This window comes from Squalius cephalus, assembly GCF_949319135.1.
Source record: "Squalius cephalus genome assembly, chromosome: 17".
Classification (NCBI taxonomy): domain Eukaryota; kingdom Metazoa; phylum Chordata; class Actinopteri; order Cypriniformes; family Leuciscidae; genus Squalius; species Squalius cephalus.
The window spans coordinates 4576479-4592648 of record NC_137138.1 but is presented as its reverse complement, the minus strand read 5'-3'; the positions used below and the strand labels follow the sequence as shown (position 1 = coordinate 4592648).

Genomic DNA, 16170 nt, shown 5'->3' with positions numbered 1-16170 from the left:
ATTTGCAGCTTTTTAACCATACAAGTATACAAGCTGATGTGTAAAGGCTATAAATGGACATGATAGGCACTAAATATGCCTACAGATGTTATACCTAAAATAATACTCAACCATTTCCTGCACTTCCCTGAATAAGCCTATTGTAGGCTAAGTGATGAACTGACCAAGTTGCCACCTGTAGGCTATATCATGACTTTCTGTGTATTTCATGACTCTAATGTTTCAAACACCAGACTCACTTATTGTAACTGTATAGGCTACAGTGGTATGCTTTTAATTAATGTTGTTGTATTTTTTATTTTTTATTTTTTTATTTGTCAAACTGATTGTTTTACAAGTAAGAGTTAAAAGTTATAAGATAAAGGGTTTTTAATTTCAAAGTCTTCAATGCCATGGACCATGTTGTCATTAGTTGGCCATTGACTTTTCATGGTAATAACACATTGAGAAAGACACAGTTAAGATTATCCAATATAATCTATTGCCTATAGGCTACTTTGTTCATTTTTACCATGATTTCATCTTCATTCTGACATTTACTTTGCTGACTCTGCTGACTCTTGGGCTACAAGAGTTTTTGTATTGTTTTGTGAGGTGAATAAAATTAGTCATTTGTTAATAGTGTTATGTTATGCTGAGAATAAGGGTTTCTGTTTTGGGGGTCACCTGTGAATGAATTGTAGAGCACCTCCTAGTGGTCCAATTACAGGATATTTCAGGGGGAAAGATCTACAATATTAATTATTGTTACTGAAAATGTTATAACATAAACAATAAAAAATACTTTTCTAACAAATGTGACAAGTTGAAAAAACTGTCATATTAAGAACCTTTTTTGTTGATACTTCAGGATTTAGCATTAAGCTTTGTATATTAGAAAACCTGTAGACCTCCCTCATGTCCCCCTGAGACGAGAGACTTCATGAAATTAAGTCTGGGTTACATTATACACTCTTAAGGGTATCATAAAGTAGACATATAGGCCGGCTTTGTATTTGAAATGCCAATATGTCTGATAAAAGGTAAGCATATTTTATGTAGCCTATATAATTCATTTCCTATTATTTTTATAGGTAAAGCAGATGGGATACTGATTGCAGTTTTTGCTGCATTTGAATACGCTACAGCGTATTTCTATTCAATAAGATCTATTCCCGATTTAATGGGAGATGGAGAAAAATGATGTGGAATATCGTGTTTTTCCAAAATAACCGTTTAAGCATGTCAGGTTTGTCAATAATATTTAGCCTTAATTTAACTTTATTTAACTTTAATAATACTACACCATACATAACTTTCTAAATCACTTTCTAAATCAGTCATTGATTGCAGTAATCAAATGTAGACTAGTTAGAGGATACAATCGAAGAATAAGAAGTTAAACTAAGGTATCTATAAAAAAACGTGTTACAACGTGTCTTCACCATAGACTGTAAAAAATAGGTCTTCACACGTAAACAACACGTTGGGAAGACGATCAGTTACCCGCGCTTCCGACCGGTCGCCATGGGAACGCGTTAACAACACGTAAGCACATGTAGGAACGTGTTACATATGATTTTATTTAAATGATCATTACATTTTTTGGGGCTCATTGTTTATAAGTTGCAGACATGAAAATCAAAGAACCTTAATTACAAAATAAGATATATTCAGCTGATCTTGTCTAAATGTAATATTAGAACTATTATACATATGTTTTTAATAAACCTTTCCACTTTAACATTTATGATGATTATTTGTAAAAGATTATGATAATTTAGTAAGTGTTGAGATAAGTTCTTGAAACAAAAAATCATGCTTGATTAGATTTACTTTTTATTGGGCCTACTTTATTTGTTTGATATTATGTATAAAAAATAATGCATGTTTTTAATCTATAGGACAGTTTTCCTGAATTGCTAAAATACATTTCTTGGAACCATCACCCACTTTCTCAAAAATTTAAATACAAAACCAAATCTTCAAACTACATTCAGAGACCATCTGATGCTTTTCAAAATAAAGAAATTTACTCAAAACCATTTTATCTGTGCTCAAAATCAAACAATGCTTTCAGATCATACACACAGCTCAATATCATAAACACTGCAGAGCATTCATTAGATCATTCAGTCCAAATATATAAATCTAATATGAAAACCTTCTGGATCAAAAAGTAAAAAATAAAATAATCGACTTTTGAGTGTTTTTATGGACAGTGGGAACGTTGTACATTGGGCAATAAAATTAACAATAAAAACTAGTTAAAATGATTATATGGTCAAGACTATTGAATGTCTGTAGCTTATAGGCAGTATTTCTGCTCTTTGAAAGTAAAACACATAGCCGCACAAGCACAGAATTCAGGAAAGTTGTTTTTGGGGTACAATATTTATATGTATTGCCTATCATGTCCATTTATAGCCTTTACACATCAGCTTGTATACTTGTATGGTTAAAAAGCTGCAAATTCGAAGACGCTGACGTCACGTCAGGTCGTCACGTGGGTCACCCGTTTGAAAGTTCAAGACGTTCGGATAGACGTTCGGATAGACGTTCGATCGGTCGGTCGGTCGTTCGGATGTTTGATTTTGGCACGGAGTACCCGCCATAAGGGCTTCAGTCAGAGCAGATTCTCCAGGGCGGCTGCACGAGCTCTGATGACAACACAGCTGTTTCACGATTGACAACGATCACGTGTGTTTACTCGAACACCTTCAGTTCCACTAATGCTCACAAATCTGTTTTCATAACAGGAAAAGCTCTTTTCATGTAGTCGCGATGTTATATTGTCATGTTATTCAAATTCAAAATGAAACTGATCAAAAAAACCTAGACCCCACTACATTGATAGTATAGGCTTATGTTGAACTTTATTCTTGTACAAACAGAAGCGGTATTAAGCAGTACACAGCAAAAACTCCAGTGTTAAATGAACTCTCCTGGGAGTTTATTTGGCTCCAGACTCAAGAGTGTTAAAGTGTTAAAATATGAGTGTTAAATTAACACTCAAGAGTGTTAAAGTTAAAGAGCTAATTAAGTGATTAATTGAGTGATGATTGATCATTTTTGAAGACACCTGATGTTATCAAGCAGAATCACCAAAGGAGAAAATCACATTTTTAATCCACCATTATGGTGATCGGTGTTTCATTTCTGTCTGCATAAAATTTATATGATATGCTAAAATATGTTTATGTTTATATATTTATGCCAAATATGTTTTTTATTTGTCAAATGAGACTTCATATGACTGATTCAACCTGGTCAGCATCGAAATTACAATCTGAAGTTTTAGATACATTGCTGTTTTCTCAAAACAGATTTGCCATCATTACGAGACCTGTAATCATTGTGGGAATATAGCATTATAACATTCTGTTCCAAGAAAATATATGTGCTCCTCAAAACGTATGGCTGAACAACGGATACGCTTGACTTGGTGCATAAATCATAAACCATCACTATTGTTTATTTTATCTATGTTCCCTGTCCCTCTCCAGAATCTATTGGTCCCAGACTGTGCTGTGGCTGCTGACCATCTGGACTGTTACTGGTGCTGGAGTTTGGATTTCCCAGGGTTACCGATCACTTCAGGGCCAGCGTGGGCGTTATTGTGCCCCCAAACGCGTTACTGTGCCCCCCAAACCTCCCTTCCCTCCCCGCTGAACGTGAGCGATTATAAATGCATGAAATGCACACACAGTGGTTGAGCACGGTGAAGTTAGTTTTAGGTTCAATATTCGCCAGACATTTGTTTTCCCATGTCATTGTTCTATAGGGTCGGCAGTCTTACAAAGATCAATAGCAGGATTAGTTTTAACAGTATGTAACCATTGTATATCGACATGAAGTATACATTCAAAATCATCTACGTGCATTATAGCTGCATATTTATACATGAGAATGCTTTGAGTGACTTGCTTCCACAGCGCATGATGCTTAAGGGAGCGTCTGCCAATCCCACCAACTGCGTTAAACGTATAACAATTTTTAATTACTTTTAACATTTAACAGACATTTTTAAATTCCAAAGCTTGTAGAAGGTTCCTATTGGTAAGACTGACTTACTACAGCTGAAAGTGACAAAAACTCCCTTCATGTATTTACAGTACACAACATTACTGTAATTCACCAAAAGGTTTTTTTTCATGTTCCATTGGTTGTAGTAGTTTCCTATTGACCAGACTGACTTACAACAGGTGAAATTGTGCCTCCCTTCATGTATTTACAGTAAACAATTATTTTGAGATTTTTATTTTTATAAAGGGTTTTTGGTGACTTACTACAGGTGAGATTTTGCATTATTCACATGTAATAAGTCAGTCTGGTCACTAGGAACGTACTACAGCCATGGCTGTAGCCATCTATAATTTCACCGAGGTCAGAGATGTATATAATAAAGGTTGTAAAATAATTTCCTAATATAGTATTAACTCGACTTTAGTGCTGCAAGGATATTGCACAGCATCAAGATAATTTGTTAATGGTCATAAAGTGCGAGATAAGATTTAAGTAGCTAAACTAAACATTTAAGAACTGACAGCGGTTTTAAGATTAGAAATGTTGTATTTCCATATAAATCAGGCAAACTAATAAAAACGTTTGACTAATTTCACCATTTTGAATTGAAAACAGGGCAATACAATTTACGTAAAATTCATGTATGTAATAATTTAAGTAACTGTAAATATGAGAGGACAAGAAACCTTAATGAAGCTGTTTTTTTAAATCATATTGGGCATAAGATTAATAATGAATGTGTAAATATTGTGAATTTATTTATTTTATTTATTGTGATTCATAAAACATATCATTATCAGTTGACCCTATATGTTTACTTTTTACACTGCCACAGACGAAAATGAAAAGACTATCAGTCAAAGCTGAGCTTTAGGAGGGGAAGAGACAGAGCAAGATAAGGAGACTGAGAGAAAGAAAGAGTGATGGAGATGAGGAGAGAGCAGGTATTGACAAATAATCTACTGCCCACTGACACGGTTTTATAAGTTCTTAGCCTTTTTTTGGCCTTCAGAGAAATGTTCTCTGGGGAGCATGCCCAAAACCCCCCTAACTACCTCACATTTGCAAGTTCTGTGATCATAAAACCATGCCTACAGCCCTGACTACAAGCATGAAAAAAAATATGTTACAGTACAGTTACAGTAAAAAAAATAAAAAAAATCACACCAAAATATTGTACTGTACAAGTGAGGTATCAGAATCTCATACAGTACCGGTAATTCAGTCTGCCGACTAGGCATTTACTATAACCTAAAACTAAAACTAACTCTACTGCCCTCCCGAACAAAGTCAAATGCCGATGGCCTCCCCTAGAAATATAGGGTTTTGAAATCCGTCTGTCCTAGGATTTTCCAGTTTGCTTGTGTCCCCGTGATTGTTTGGACTGCTTACTTTGTGTTTATGACCTCTTGCCTGTTTTCTGGATTACCTCTTTGGATTACCCTCTGAACAATAAACTGCATGTGGATCCTCTACCTTCTTGTCTCGGAGCAGTTCGTAACTCCATAAGTGCTTTGTAGCTTCAGTGTCATATGTAACATCACTACTCTGAGTTCGTAATCATAACAGGAGCTGTGTGTAGTTTTGATCCTCAGAATAGCCTAACTTGCATGAGTAATCATAAATCATAAATACTGCAAAATATAATGCAGTATTTTACATAATACCTTTCCATGTATGGAAAACTAGTGCTTATATTTTTCAATATACTGTAATATATGCATTGACCATGTGTGGCGATATATTAATACATATAAAATATTTATAAATTAAGACAAAAATAGCATTACATGTAATATTCACAAAGGTTTATCCTTTATTGTGTACATATGTTATGTTCCCATATAAATGTGAATGTATGTTCACACATATGCACACGGAATGAGTTACAACAGATTTCTAGTTCCCAGAATGCTTTGCTTCTGACTGTTAAAGAAGAGTAAATGTTCAAATGAAATGTTATTTAATGTGTTTTGCTCAATAATAGGCTAATATAGAGGGGAAATCTGTAAGTGTTTAATGCTCTATTATTTTTGGAATTTAAAAGGTTTTCTGGTATGATTGGAGTGATCATTGTGCTGAAGAGTAGAGCCTGTGGTTCTTGATTGATAGTAGGAGAGAGGCCGCACTATGCTTAAATAAGTTTTTATCTTTATTTGCACAGACGCGTTTCGGCGCGTGCCTTCCTCAGTCTGTTGATGATTGGCCAAACTGCTAAGACTATAATTACTATATTTTCAAATTAAATGTAATTTATTTTATGGTATTTCTACATATAATAAAATACAGTACAATTCATAAACAATTCAATGTATAGGCTGTAACAATATAATTCCAATGCATTAAAATTTCTGTTCAAATTCAGGAAATGATTTGGAAATAGTGGTTTGATGTGCATGCAAGATTGGAAAACTGATGATTTTTGCACCACTCCCAAAGCTCTAGTACAAAAAGCCAGATATACACCCCATGCAAATAAAAGCATAGATATCTATTTTGTGTACAGTTTTGTTTATATTTTTGTGTTCATTTAAAAATTATTTTTCAGAGTTGTATAAAACAAAGATTATTGGGGTATGCTTTTCAAGAAAAAAAATGTTCTGGTGAAAATTGTTTCTACACCAATTTTTTTCAGTGTATCATAACTTAAGATTTCGCTGTTTTCGTCATTTTTAAAACATTTGTGTCTGCAGATATTAAATTATTTAATGTTTCTCTTAGGCTGCGCATTTATGCATTTGTTCTCTGACTTTTTTCACTTAACAGATGAATCATTTAAAATTAAAGCCGGACGGTCCACAGGCTCTAATGAAAAGCTGAGATTGATGATTCTTGAAGGTGATGATGTTCTTATGGATAAAGCATGTGGCACAATCCTTGGGGAAAGACAGAGCAGAGAGGGAATTCAATTTGTAATATTGGAGCCTAGGACAGCTCAAGTATGTGGACGACAGGTTTCTGTATTAAAAACTCCATCCTATTGGCTGGAACACTTGTTCAGCAGTGGAGTCTAATCTCTGAAAAATGACATGAAGTTTTTTGAATCACATGTTAATAGCCAAATTCCCCAAACACATAAAATGTTAACACATTTAGAATAAGAAAAAAATGCAATGCAAGGACAAGACCAAATTATGAGAAACAGAAACGATTAGTTCATTGCTTATCTGGGTCTTCAGGCTGTGCAGTCTGTTAGTTCACCTCACCTCACGATCTAAGCCGTTCGTTCATCCCGAGTCTTCGGGGTCGAGCATCTACTGTAAAAAAGGGTTCGAGCACTAATGTATAAAGAGTCCTTATATAGATCAGTGGGTTCGAGTCATTCGTTCATCACGTGACAGCTCGAGTCGCTCATTCATCATCGCACAGATCTGCTTCAGTAGAGCCTCTGACTGCACCGAGAGAGTTTGCAATTAACACTCACATACATTTTTTGGTGAATCCTGGTGAGTCAGAAACAGCATTCCTTACTTTCACTTCATTTTTATTTTACAGAATAGAAAAATCTCCAAATGCCTATCTCCAAAAAGTTTACTTTTCTCGACGTCACATTTATGCTTTCTTCAAATCGGGGTTGTTACAGATTTTGCGCAAAACATCGCCGAGCCTCAGGAGAAAATGGGGGCAGCAAATGTAAGTCATATATATTTTTCATTTAAAAGTTTGACACAGCTAACATAATGCAGCTTATGAACTTAATAAGTAGGCTATTTCACATTATAATGCAGTTGTTGTTTTGATATAGCCGATTAATTCTGCTTTTCAATTTGGTAAATTTGTTCATTTAGCAGATGCACTGTGTAAAAAAAAAAAAAAAAAAAACCGAGATCGTCACTGAAAAATTATTTAAAAAAACTGACACAATGAAAATGCATAAAGGCAAAACACGTTCACACAATAATTGGAGTGTTTCAGAACAGTTAAACATGATGGCAAGAGGAATAGACTAAACCACAGACACACACACACACACACACACACACACACACACACACACACACACACACACACACACACACACAAAATATATGTATATATATACATACAGTAGCCTATATTACATCAACTTTACTTAAAAAATATATTTTATATATTTTTTAAAATATATTTTGTAGTGTCCTGTTAGCTCAACTTCACAACTACATCTGCTTTCTAAGACTGGGTAATATGATGATGATACAGGCTATATCGTGGCGATGATGTAAAGTGAGAATCTATTTAACCTTTACTATGCCCTTATGCCCAGGAATTATTGACTCGTTAGAGCAAAAAAGGAACATGGATGAATGAGTAATAAAGAGCGGGACGTGCTTGATGTTAAAAGGAGTTATTGAAAGTGCGAAAAAGGAACTCAAATTCAGTATTCACACACTGACAGGCTGCTAATTAGCTCTTAGAGTGAGTCATTAATGTTAATCATAACAAAGTACAAAGAGAAAATCAGACTGAATAACTCTTGTAGCTTTAATAAGTATTTGTGTATATTTAATTTACAGAGTGAAGACTATATACTCTAAAAAAAATAATGTTGGCTCAGCAAAAATGAAAAGAAATAAAAATACGCAACAGTTTGCAAGCTATATTGAGTTAAAGGAACTTTGTTTTTGGAGCATAAACAAAAAAAAAAGTTTATTAGTCAAAAAAGTTGTAAAAAAAAAAAAAAAAAAAAAAAAAACTCACTCCAACTAGGCTACTTAGCAATGTCCCTTTGAGACAAGTCATTTCACTCGGCGGCCATCTTTGAATGAACGAGTTACGCGTCTTGTGTAATTCTACAGTCTTTGGTTGTAGCCCTCGAATCAATTAATCTTATCTATTTCTGTTAAAATTCACAGCTATCATAACAAGATATTATCGCAGTCATTGCTTATTGAGTCTATGTGAAAGTGACATGAAGGCCAAGTATGGTAACCCATACTCAGAATTTGTCCTCAGCATTTAACCCATCCAGTAAGTGAACACGTGTTAGGAGTAGTTAACACACACACCAAGGTTATTATAGTTTAGCATTTTTAAATTAGTTTTTATTTTAATACCATTTTTAAATTTTCAAAATTTTTATTTTGTGAACACATTTCTATTTAGTTGGGCTATTTAGTTAGTAATTCTAGTTTAGCATAGTTAAATACATTTAATTTCAGCAGTTTAATGTTTGCAGTTTACAGTTAATGATAAAAATAAAATAATTGTTTGAGATTGAACAAAGAAGAAAAGTAAAAATTATTCATTCATACTCATTCATATTAGAAATGAAATCTTGTATAAGAAAAAGAAAAAATATGCGTATGATCATGATAAATCTTTTATGTTATTTCTATGATTAATCCTTTCAAACATTAATTTTGTATTAATCCATGTATGCTTTTTGTCTATTAATATCATATAGTTATACTCATATTCATGTGTTCTATTCAGACCAGACATTTAATTTACTTCTAGTCTGACAAATGTACATCTATTTGTGGTCAAGACATGCAAGGCTATTTGTTTTTTCCGTTTTCTGCTCAGTGTGGTATCTTGTCTAAAATGCGTGGTATCTTGTTTAGTTTCACATGAGATGGTTATCTTATCTGGAATTAATGTACAGCTGTATTTGCATAAGGTCTATGATGGAAATACTTATTTGGTCATTTCTGATTCTTAGGACTGGTTCGTGCAGAAAGCGGTTTTGCTTTGAAAAACGAAAAAAGATGCGGGCAGTAGAATGGGCAAAAACACCTTCATCTATAATTAGATAAAGAACAGACAAACATACTTATCTGCAACTTTATCATCCTGTACACTTTATCTTTGTTCAGATCAGATGCATTATTCACAAGTCTTCTGGTGTAAGCTTGTTTTATGTTAATTTTTGTATGGTAATGGTTTTGATTTGTGCACGTATTATCTTTTTATTCCATATTATGGTCGTACATTGAAAAATAAAGTAGCGTAGTTGTGGAAGATTTTTCCCTTTAAACCTAACTACGTCCTATAATATTTATACTCTAGTGTGTCTACAGTCGATGTCGGCTGGGTGCTAATCGTATAGACGCGCCAGGGTACAGGATTAGCACCCAGCCGACATCTAGGATTAGCACTGTACCCTGGCGCGTCTACACATCAACGTCGGCTGGATGCTAATCCTATAGTGCGTCTATACATCAACGTCGGCTGGGTGCTAATCCTATACCCTAGCGCGTCTACACATCGTCGTCGGCTGGGTGCTAACCCTATACCCTAGCGCGTCTACACATCGACGTCGACTGAGTGCTAATACTAGTTCCCCTAACTAGCTTTCTTGCTGCGCTACAATGATCGACAAACAGACTACAGCAAATATCCTTTAAATGCTTTAATCACGGCCAGAAGAGTTCCCGAGCAGTTCTCAGGGAATCTCTCCCAAGAAGAATCAAGGCCGGAGGATCTCTGACAAATTCCATTGAGAATCCCACCAGCAAACACAAATACAACAGTTTTTATAGAATAAGGAGGAATGGCAAAAATGACATGAAACATTACTTATTTTCCCCACAATTTGTATTTGGCCCTCATATGCAAATCCTTCTTTTACCAGGTAGAACCAAACTCTGTTTTTGATTTCAAGTTTAGATTAGACATCTGTCTAGTTTCATTTCCCATATTTGCTATTTATACACTCACATAACCAAAGTCAAAGGGGAATGGCAACACAACATACAACATTCAAAAACACAGGACAGAAAGTTTTAGTACATTGTGTTTCAAAGTGTTAGCATGTTAGGCCTAAAAAGAGAAACATGGTTAGATGTTAGAAACATGGTTAGTTTAATATACAGTTTACTATTTTATCTATTAAAAAATCCATCACACAGTGTAATGGAAAAACTTGATTTTCCAGTACAGGATGAGAGCTTATTATTAATTATGAAAACTTCTATTTATGTTAGTTTTTCAGTAACTGTTGTCTTGTTAGTATTGTTTAGTTTCAGTTTTTCATTTATGTTGAAATTTCTATTTTATTTCAGTTTACGAAAATGTTTTTTGACCGATAGTTTTAGTCTTAATTTCAGTTTTTGTTTACGAAAATAACCTTGACATACCTTCCCGTACAACGATGTTACTCACTGCTTCACTACCATAGTACGATACATCGTTAAAGAAATCAACTAGCCAGTCACGACTGTTTCCCGAAAACCATATTGTCGCAAAGTGGTCGTTCAATTACGCTGGTTAATGTTGTCATGCACATGGTGGAGTAATAACTTCTTTTTTTAACTAGAGCGCGTTCACACAAGCAAAATGACATTTGTATGTATTCTAAATAAAAGACACAGGTTGTACTGAATGTCAGCTTGCTTATTTGGCTCAAGATAAGGATTTATTAAGTCCACATGTCGTGCAAACAAGAAACTCTGCTTCTAATCACAGGTCGAGAGCTGTCGTTCTGACCACACAACTTTGTGATGCTGTTTGCGCTATGGTTTTCGAGAAACACGACTCGTTGAACTGCTGATAACGAGCGAACTTGCAACCATATAGTTGGCTAACTATGCTTTCGGAAACACACCCCAGAGCAGTGGGAAGACATTTTTGCTGTGGCACCCTGGTTAGATGCTTTTCTCTCATATCTACTCTTTAGCACAATGATAACCACAAAAACTTAAACATTACAGAAGCCCTTTTACATGTCAAACATAACAGCATTAAACACTAACAGGTCTTTATTTTCACTAAAATCAAAACAAATAAAATAACACTTAAGTTCAACATTTATTCTCCTTATCCAGTCCTATGCAAAGCATGTTGGGAATAGAAAGCCAATGCCTCATTTTTATTTCTACAACGTAATTAAACATAATAATAATCCAGAAATTTGAGTTTAAATGACACATTTTGTGCATAGACAACATCTTAAACCCATTTCATTTTAAAGTTGATGGTGCTAAAAGGTATTGAATCCATAGATGTCTGAAACACACATGTATTTATTTATGGCCATCTCTGAATTTAGGGGATTCACTCCTGTATTTAAATCTGGTTTTCACTTCTGAAACTGAACACACAGTGTTCCTGTGAATGGATAAAATGTATATGCTGAATTCACTCTTCATTTACAGTGGATAAAACCATGCTTTTTCCAGTATAAAAAAAAAAGTGTAAAAATACAATCTTAATGTTATATCATGCAGTCAAGCGAGAGAGAGAAAGAACATCTTAAAAAAGCAGCGATGGAAATGGATAAAAGATCGAAGGAAATGGATAAAAGAGCGGAGGAACTGGACAAAAGGGAGAAGGAACTGGATAAAAGGGAGAAGGAACTGGATAAAAGAATGAAAGAACTGAAGAAAGGGGAGACTGAACTGAAGAAGGCTGGAGGAATTGATCTTTTGAAACGCAACCGCAAAGAATCAGAGACACCTAACAGTAAGAATTATGGTTTTGATTCACATTTTGACTGATGCATATGATGACAGAGGAGTAAAATTTTGTCAAAATCTCAGTAAAATCAAAAACGACAAAATTAACTCTTAAAAAAATAAGCAGAAAAAACAGAAGATGTGTCTTTAATGCATGAAAATCAAAAACTGTAAGAAACTGATAAACGAGGTGACGGTAGAGCCTGTGACCTGCATCATTATTTTGTGGATCAAAAAAGAAAACTTACATTTCCCCTACTCTCATCTTTATGCTATGTTTGCTTTATGTAATTTTTATTGTGCAATTCAAACAAAGAGTGTTTGTTTGATGCTCTCTAATGACAGATTGCGGTTGCTGGTATTATCAAACGGAAGAACAGCGTGAAGAGGAACCAGTTTCCTGCTTCTGTCAGAACGCAGGTTTGATCTTCCTTCTGCTTTCTTCTTGTTTTGTTTCTGTTTTCCACGTGCGTTCGCGCACATCAGGGGTGTGTTTCCCGTACAACGACGTAACTCGCTGCTTCACATTGTATGATGCATGGTTGAAGAAATCAAATAGCTTGTCAAGACTGTTTCCCGAAACCATATTGTTGCAAAGTGGTTGATCAATTACGCTGTTAATGTTGTCACGGTTAGTGATTGTGGAGTAATAACTTAATGAATCTGTTTTAGATCGAATTAATGCTAGATGTTTTGCTATAAATTACAGACATGACATCTGGACTATTTCTCATTTTTCTCAGTTATTTTCCTCTATTTCCAGATTCAGTCATAGGCTTGTTCTTATAGAGCACGTTCACACATGCACACTCTTCAAAAACGGTGCTTTAAATCTCTTGACAAACTAAAAGACGTAAATGACATTTGTATGTATTCTAAATAAAATATATAGATTGTACTGAATGTCAGCTTGCTTATTTGGCTCAAGATAAGGATTTATTAAAGGGGTGGTATAATGCCCTTTTCACAAGATGTAAAATAAGTCTCTGATGTCCCCAGAGTGTGTATGTGAAGTTTTAGCTCAAAATACCCCACAGATATTTTTATACAGCATGTTAAAATTGTCACTTTTTGAGGGTGAGCAAAAACGCACCGTTTTTTGTGTCTGTCCCTTTAAATGCAAATGAGCTGCTGCTCCCGGCACAGAGGGCGGAGCTTCAACAGCTTGTGTCCTTTTACCTCACACAGACACGCACTGAAAATTTCAAAAACTTTTAGCCTTTTATGTTCAAACCGGAGTCAGACAATGATGGAGAGACTCAAGACAAGTGCCAAAATGTAGACAACATTTCTGAATGGTTAGTTGATGAATTTATGTAGCTTATGTGGAGTTATCTTCTAGTCATTGATTAGCATATTCTGTCATGATAATCTATAAATCGTGTTCAGGGGGCGGGGTTTATGTAAATTTTAGGGTTAGTGATGTCACTAACCCGGGAGGAATGTGGTGTAGTCTCTACCAGCCGTTTGTTGTAGTCCTTAAAAAGCGATTTCTTTAAAAGCAAATATCTCCCTTTGCTTTGAACTTTGAGCGTTGTAACTTTGCAGATGTTGTTTTTGCTCAAACAGCAACATTACACACTAACTAAAGTTAGAAAAGGGAAATCATAATCAACCACCCCTTTAAGGTCGAATGTCATGCAAACTAGAAACTCTGCTTGTAACCACAGGTCGAGAGCTGTCGTTCCAAACACCCAGTTTGTGTTTCAGCGCGTCCGCTTGTTTGTGCTCACCTGTCTCCCATTATTGCTTGATTTCTATGCCATATCTACGCTTCCTTCCTCTTTGTTCTCTGCCAGTGTGTTCTGTGCTTTTTGCTGTTCACCTGCTAGTTTTTTTTTTCTTGTCTAGTTTTCTGATATCTGACATGTTTTTTCTCTTCCCAGGTTGTGGTGCAATTCCCCGTCCCTCTCCAGGATCCATTGCTCTCAAACTGTGCTGTTGCTGTTGACCAGTTGGACTGTTACTGGTGCTGGAGTTTGGATTTCCCAGGTTTACTGATCGCCTCTCTCTCTGCATTGCTTTGTTGCTGTGAATACCTGCCTGTTTCCAATTGTGAGTTAGGGTTTCCTTGTTAGTTCATGTTTGCCCTTCGTCTGACCATCCTGACATTGATTCTCGTCTCACGATCCGGATTTGATTTCCCTGGACACTGCCTGATTTATGTACTGTCTTTATTATTTTGCTTCAGTAAATTGTGGTTAAGTATTCTTCTGCTTTTGGGTCCTTCCTAAAGTTCGTAACATCATCACTTAATTCACTTCACATCAAGTTACAGTACAAACTGAAATCATAAATAAACACCAGAGGGCGCTAAACACTTTACAGTACTAAAATGTATCACTTCATGTAATTCCACAATTCATTTTTCAACCATGGGAAGACTGCTTGACACCAAATGTTACAATTACAGTAAGGTATAAGTCCAATAGCTTGTTAACTGGCACAAAAATGTATATAGCTTAAGGATTATTTTACTTCAGAGTAATTTATATATATCTACCGTTCAAAAGTTTGCGGGGTCATAAGATTTTTTAATGTTTTTAAAAGAAGTCTCTTCTGCTCACCAAGGCTGCATTTATTTGATAAAAAACAATTAAAAAAAAACAGTAATATTGTGAACTATTATGACAATTTAAAATTACTGTTTTCTATTTTAATATATTTTAAACTGTAATTTATTCCAGTCTTCAGAGTCACATGATCCTTCAGAAATCACTCTAATATGATGATTTGATGCTCAAGAAACATTCATTATTATTATCAATGTTGAAAACAGTGTACAATTCTTTTTCAAAATTCTTTTTTAATGAATAGAAAGTTCAAAAGAACAGCATTTTTTTTAAATAGTATATTTTCTAACATTATAAATGTCTTTAGTCACTTTTGATCAGTTTAACTCATCCTCGATGAATAAAAGTATTGATTTATTTTATTTATTTCCCCAAAATAAAATTAAAATTCTTACTGACCCCAAACTTTTGAAGGGTAGTGTTTAATGTTACAAAAGCTTTAGATTTCAGATAATTGCTGTTCTTTTGAACTTTCTATTCATCATAGCATCATGAAATAAAAATGTAAAAAACTGTTTTCAACATTGATAATAATCATAAATGTTTCTTGAGCATCAAATTATCATATTAGAATGATAATATGTATATATATATATATATAAGCCTATAGCCTATGTTACATGATCATATATTCTGACACATAAACAGCATAGAAACCATAAAATAATTAGACCAACATGTAGGCTACATTACGGTGACCGGGAGGGGACATGTTCGGTTCACTTAGTTTTGTCGTGGCCACAACATGGGAACGTCATAATATCTAGTGGGCACGAGCTCGTATGTTGAGCGAACGGCATCCGTTTCTCGTGGCAGTTTTATAACATGTGGGAACCGAATCTTCACACTTTATACGAGCTCTCCTTTTACCCCGGTCATAATTTACTTAATTATTTGTTAACTCAAGTTTCTCATAATTTGTTTTTGTTTATTGCCTTAAAAGGAACTTTATTCGTGACCAACGAAATTTCCAACGAAAAAGCCCATTCAACTTAAGAATGCGTTTCATGTGTCTTTCACTTTCCCATGTCTTAAAGGGATAGTTCACCCAAAAATGAAAATTCTGTCATCATTTACTCACCCTCATGTTGTTCCAAACCTGGATGATTTCCTTTCTTCTGCTGAACACAAAAGGAGATATTTTAAAGAAGGTTGGTAATTAAACAGTTGCTGGTCCCCATCGACTTCCATAGTATTTTTTTTCTATGGAAGTC

The 16170-nt window shown here is 34.8% G+C and overlaps 1 protein-coding gene across 1 annotated transcript; it reads left to right on the top strand.

Moving 5' to 3' along the window:
- Window positions 1-7203: 7203 nt before the first annotated feature.
- On the top strand, window positions 7204-14602 carry LOC307144926 (uncharacterized protein). Its single transcript, XM_079847663.1, has 5 exons — window positions 7204-7451; window positions 7589-7638; window positions 12156-12390; window positions 12729-12803; window positions 14270-14602. The coding sequence occupies exons 2-5, from the start codon at window positions 7624-7626 to the stop codon at window positions 14332-14334; spliced, it is 390 nt and encodes a 129-aa protein (XP_079703789.1). The 5' UTR covers window positions 7204-7451; window positions 7589-7623; the 3' UTR covers window positions 14335-14602.
- The last annotated feature ends 1568 nt before the right edge of the window (window positions 14603-16170 follow it).

Excerpts from the sequence above, each read along its gene's own strand:
- LOC307144926 (XM_079847663.1), top strand. Across the intron at positions 12,391-12,728 it reads AGAATCAGAGACACCTAACA|ATTGCGGTTGCTGGTATTAT; the intron begins GTAAGAATTATG and ends CTCTAATGACAG. Across the intron at positions 12,804-14,269 it reads CTGCTTCTGTCAGAACGCAG|GTTGTGGTGCAATTCCCCGT; the intron begins GTTTGATCTTCC and ends TTCTCTTCCCAG.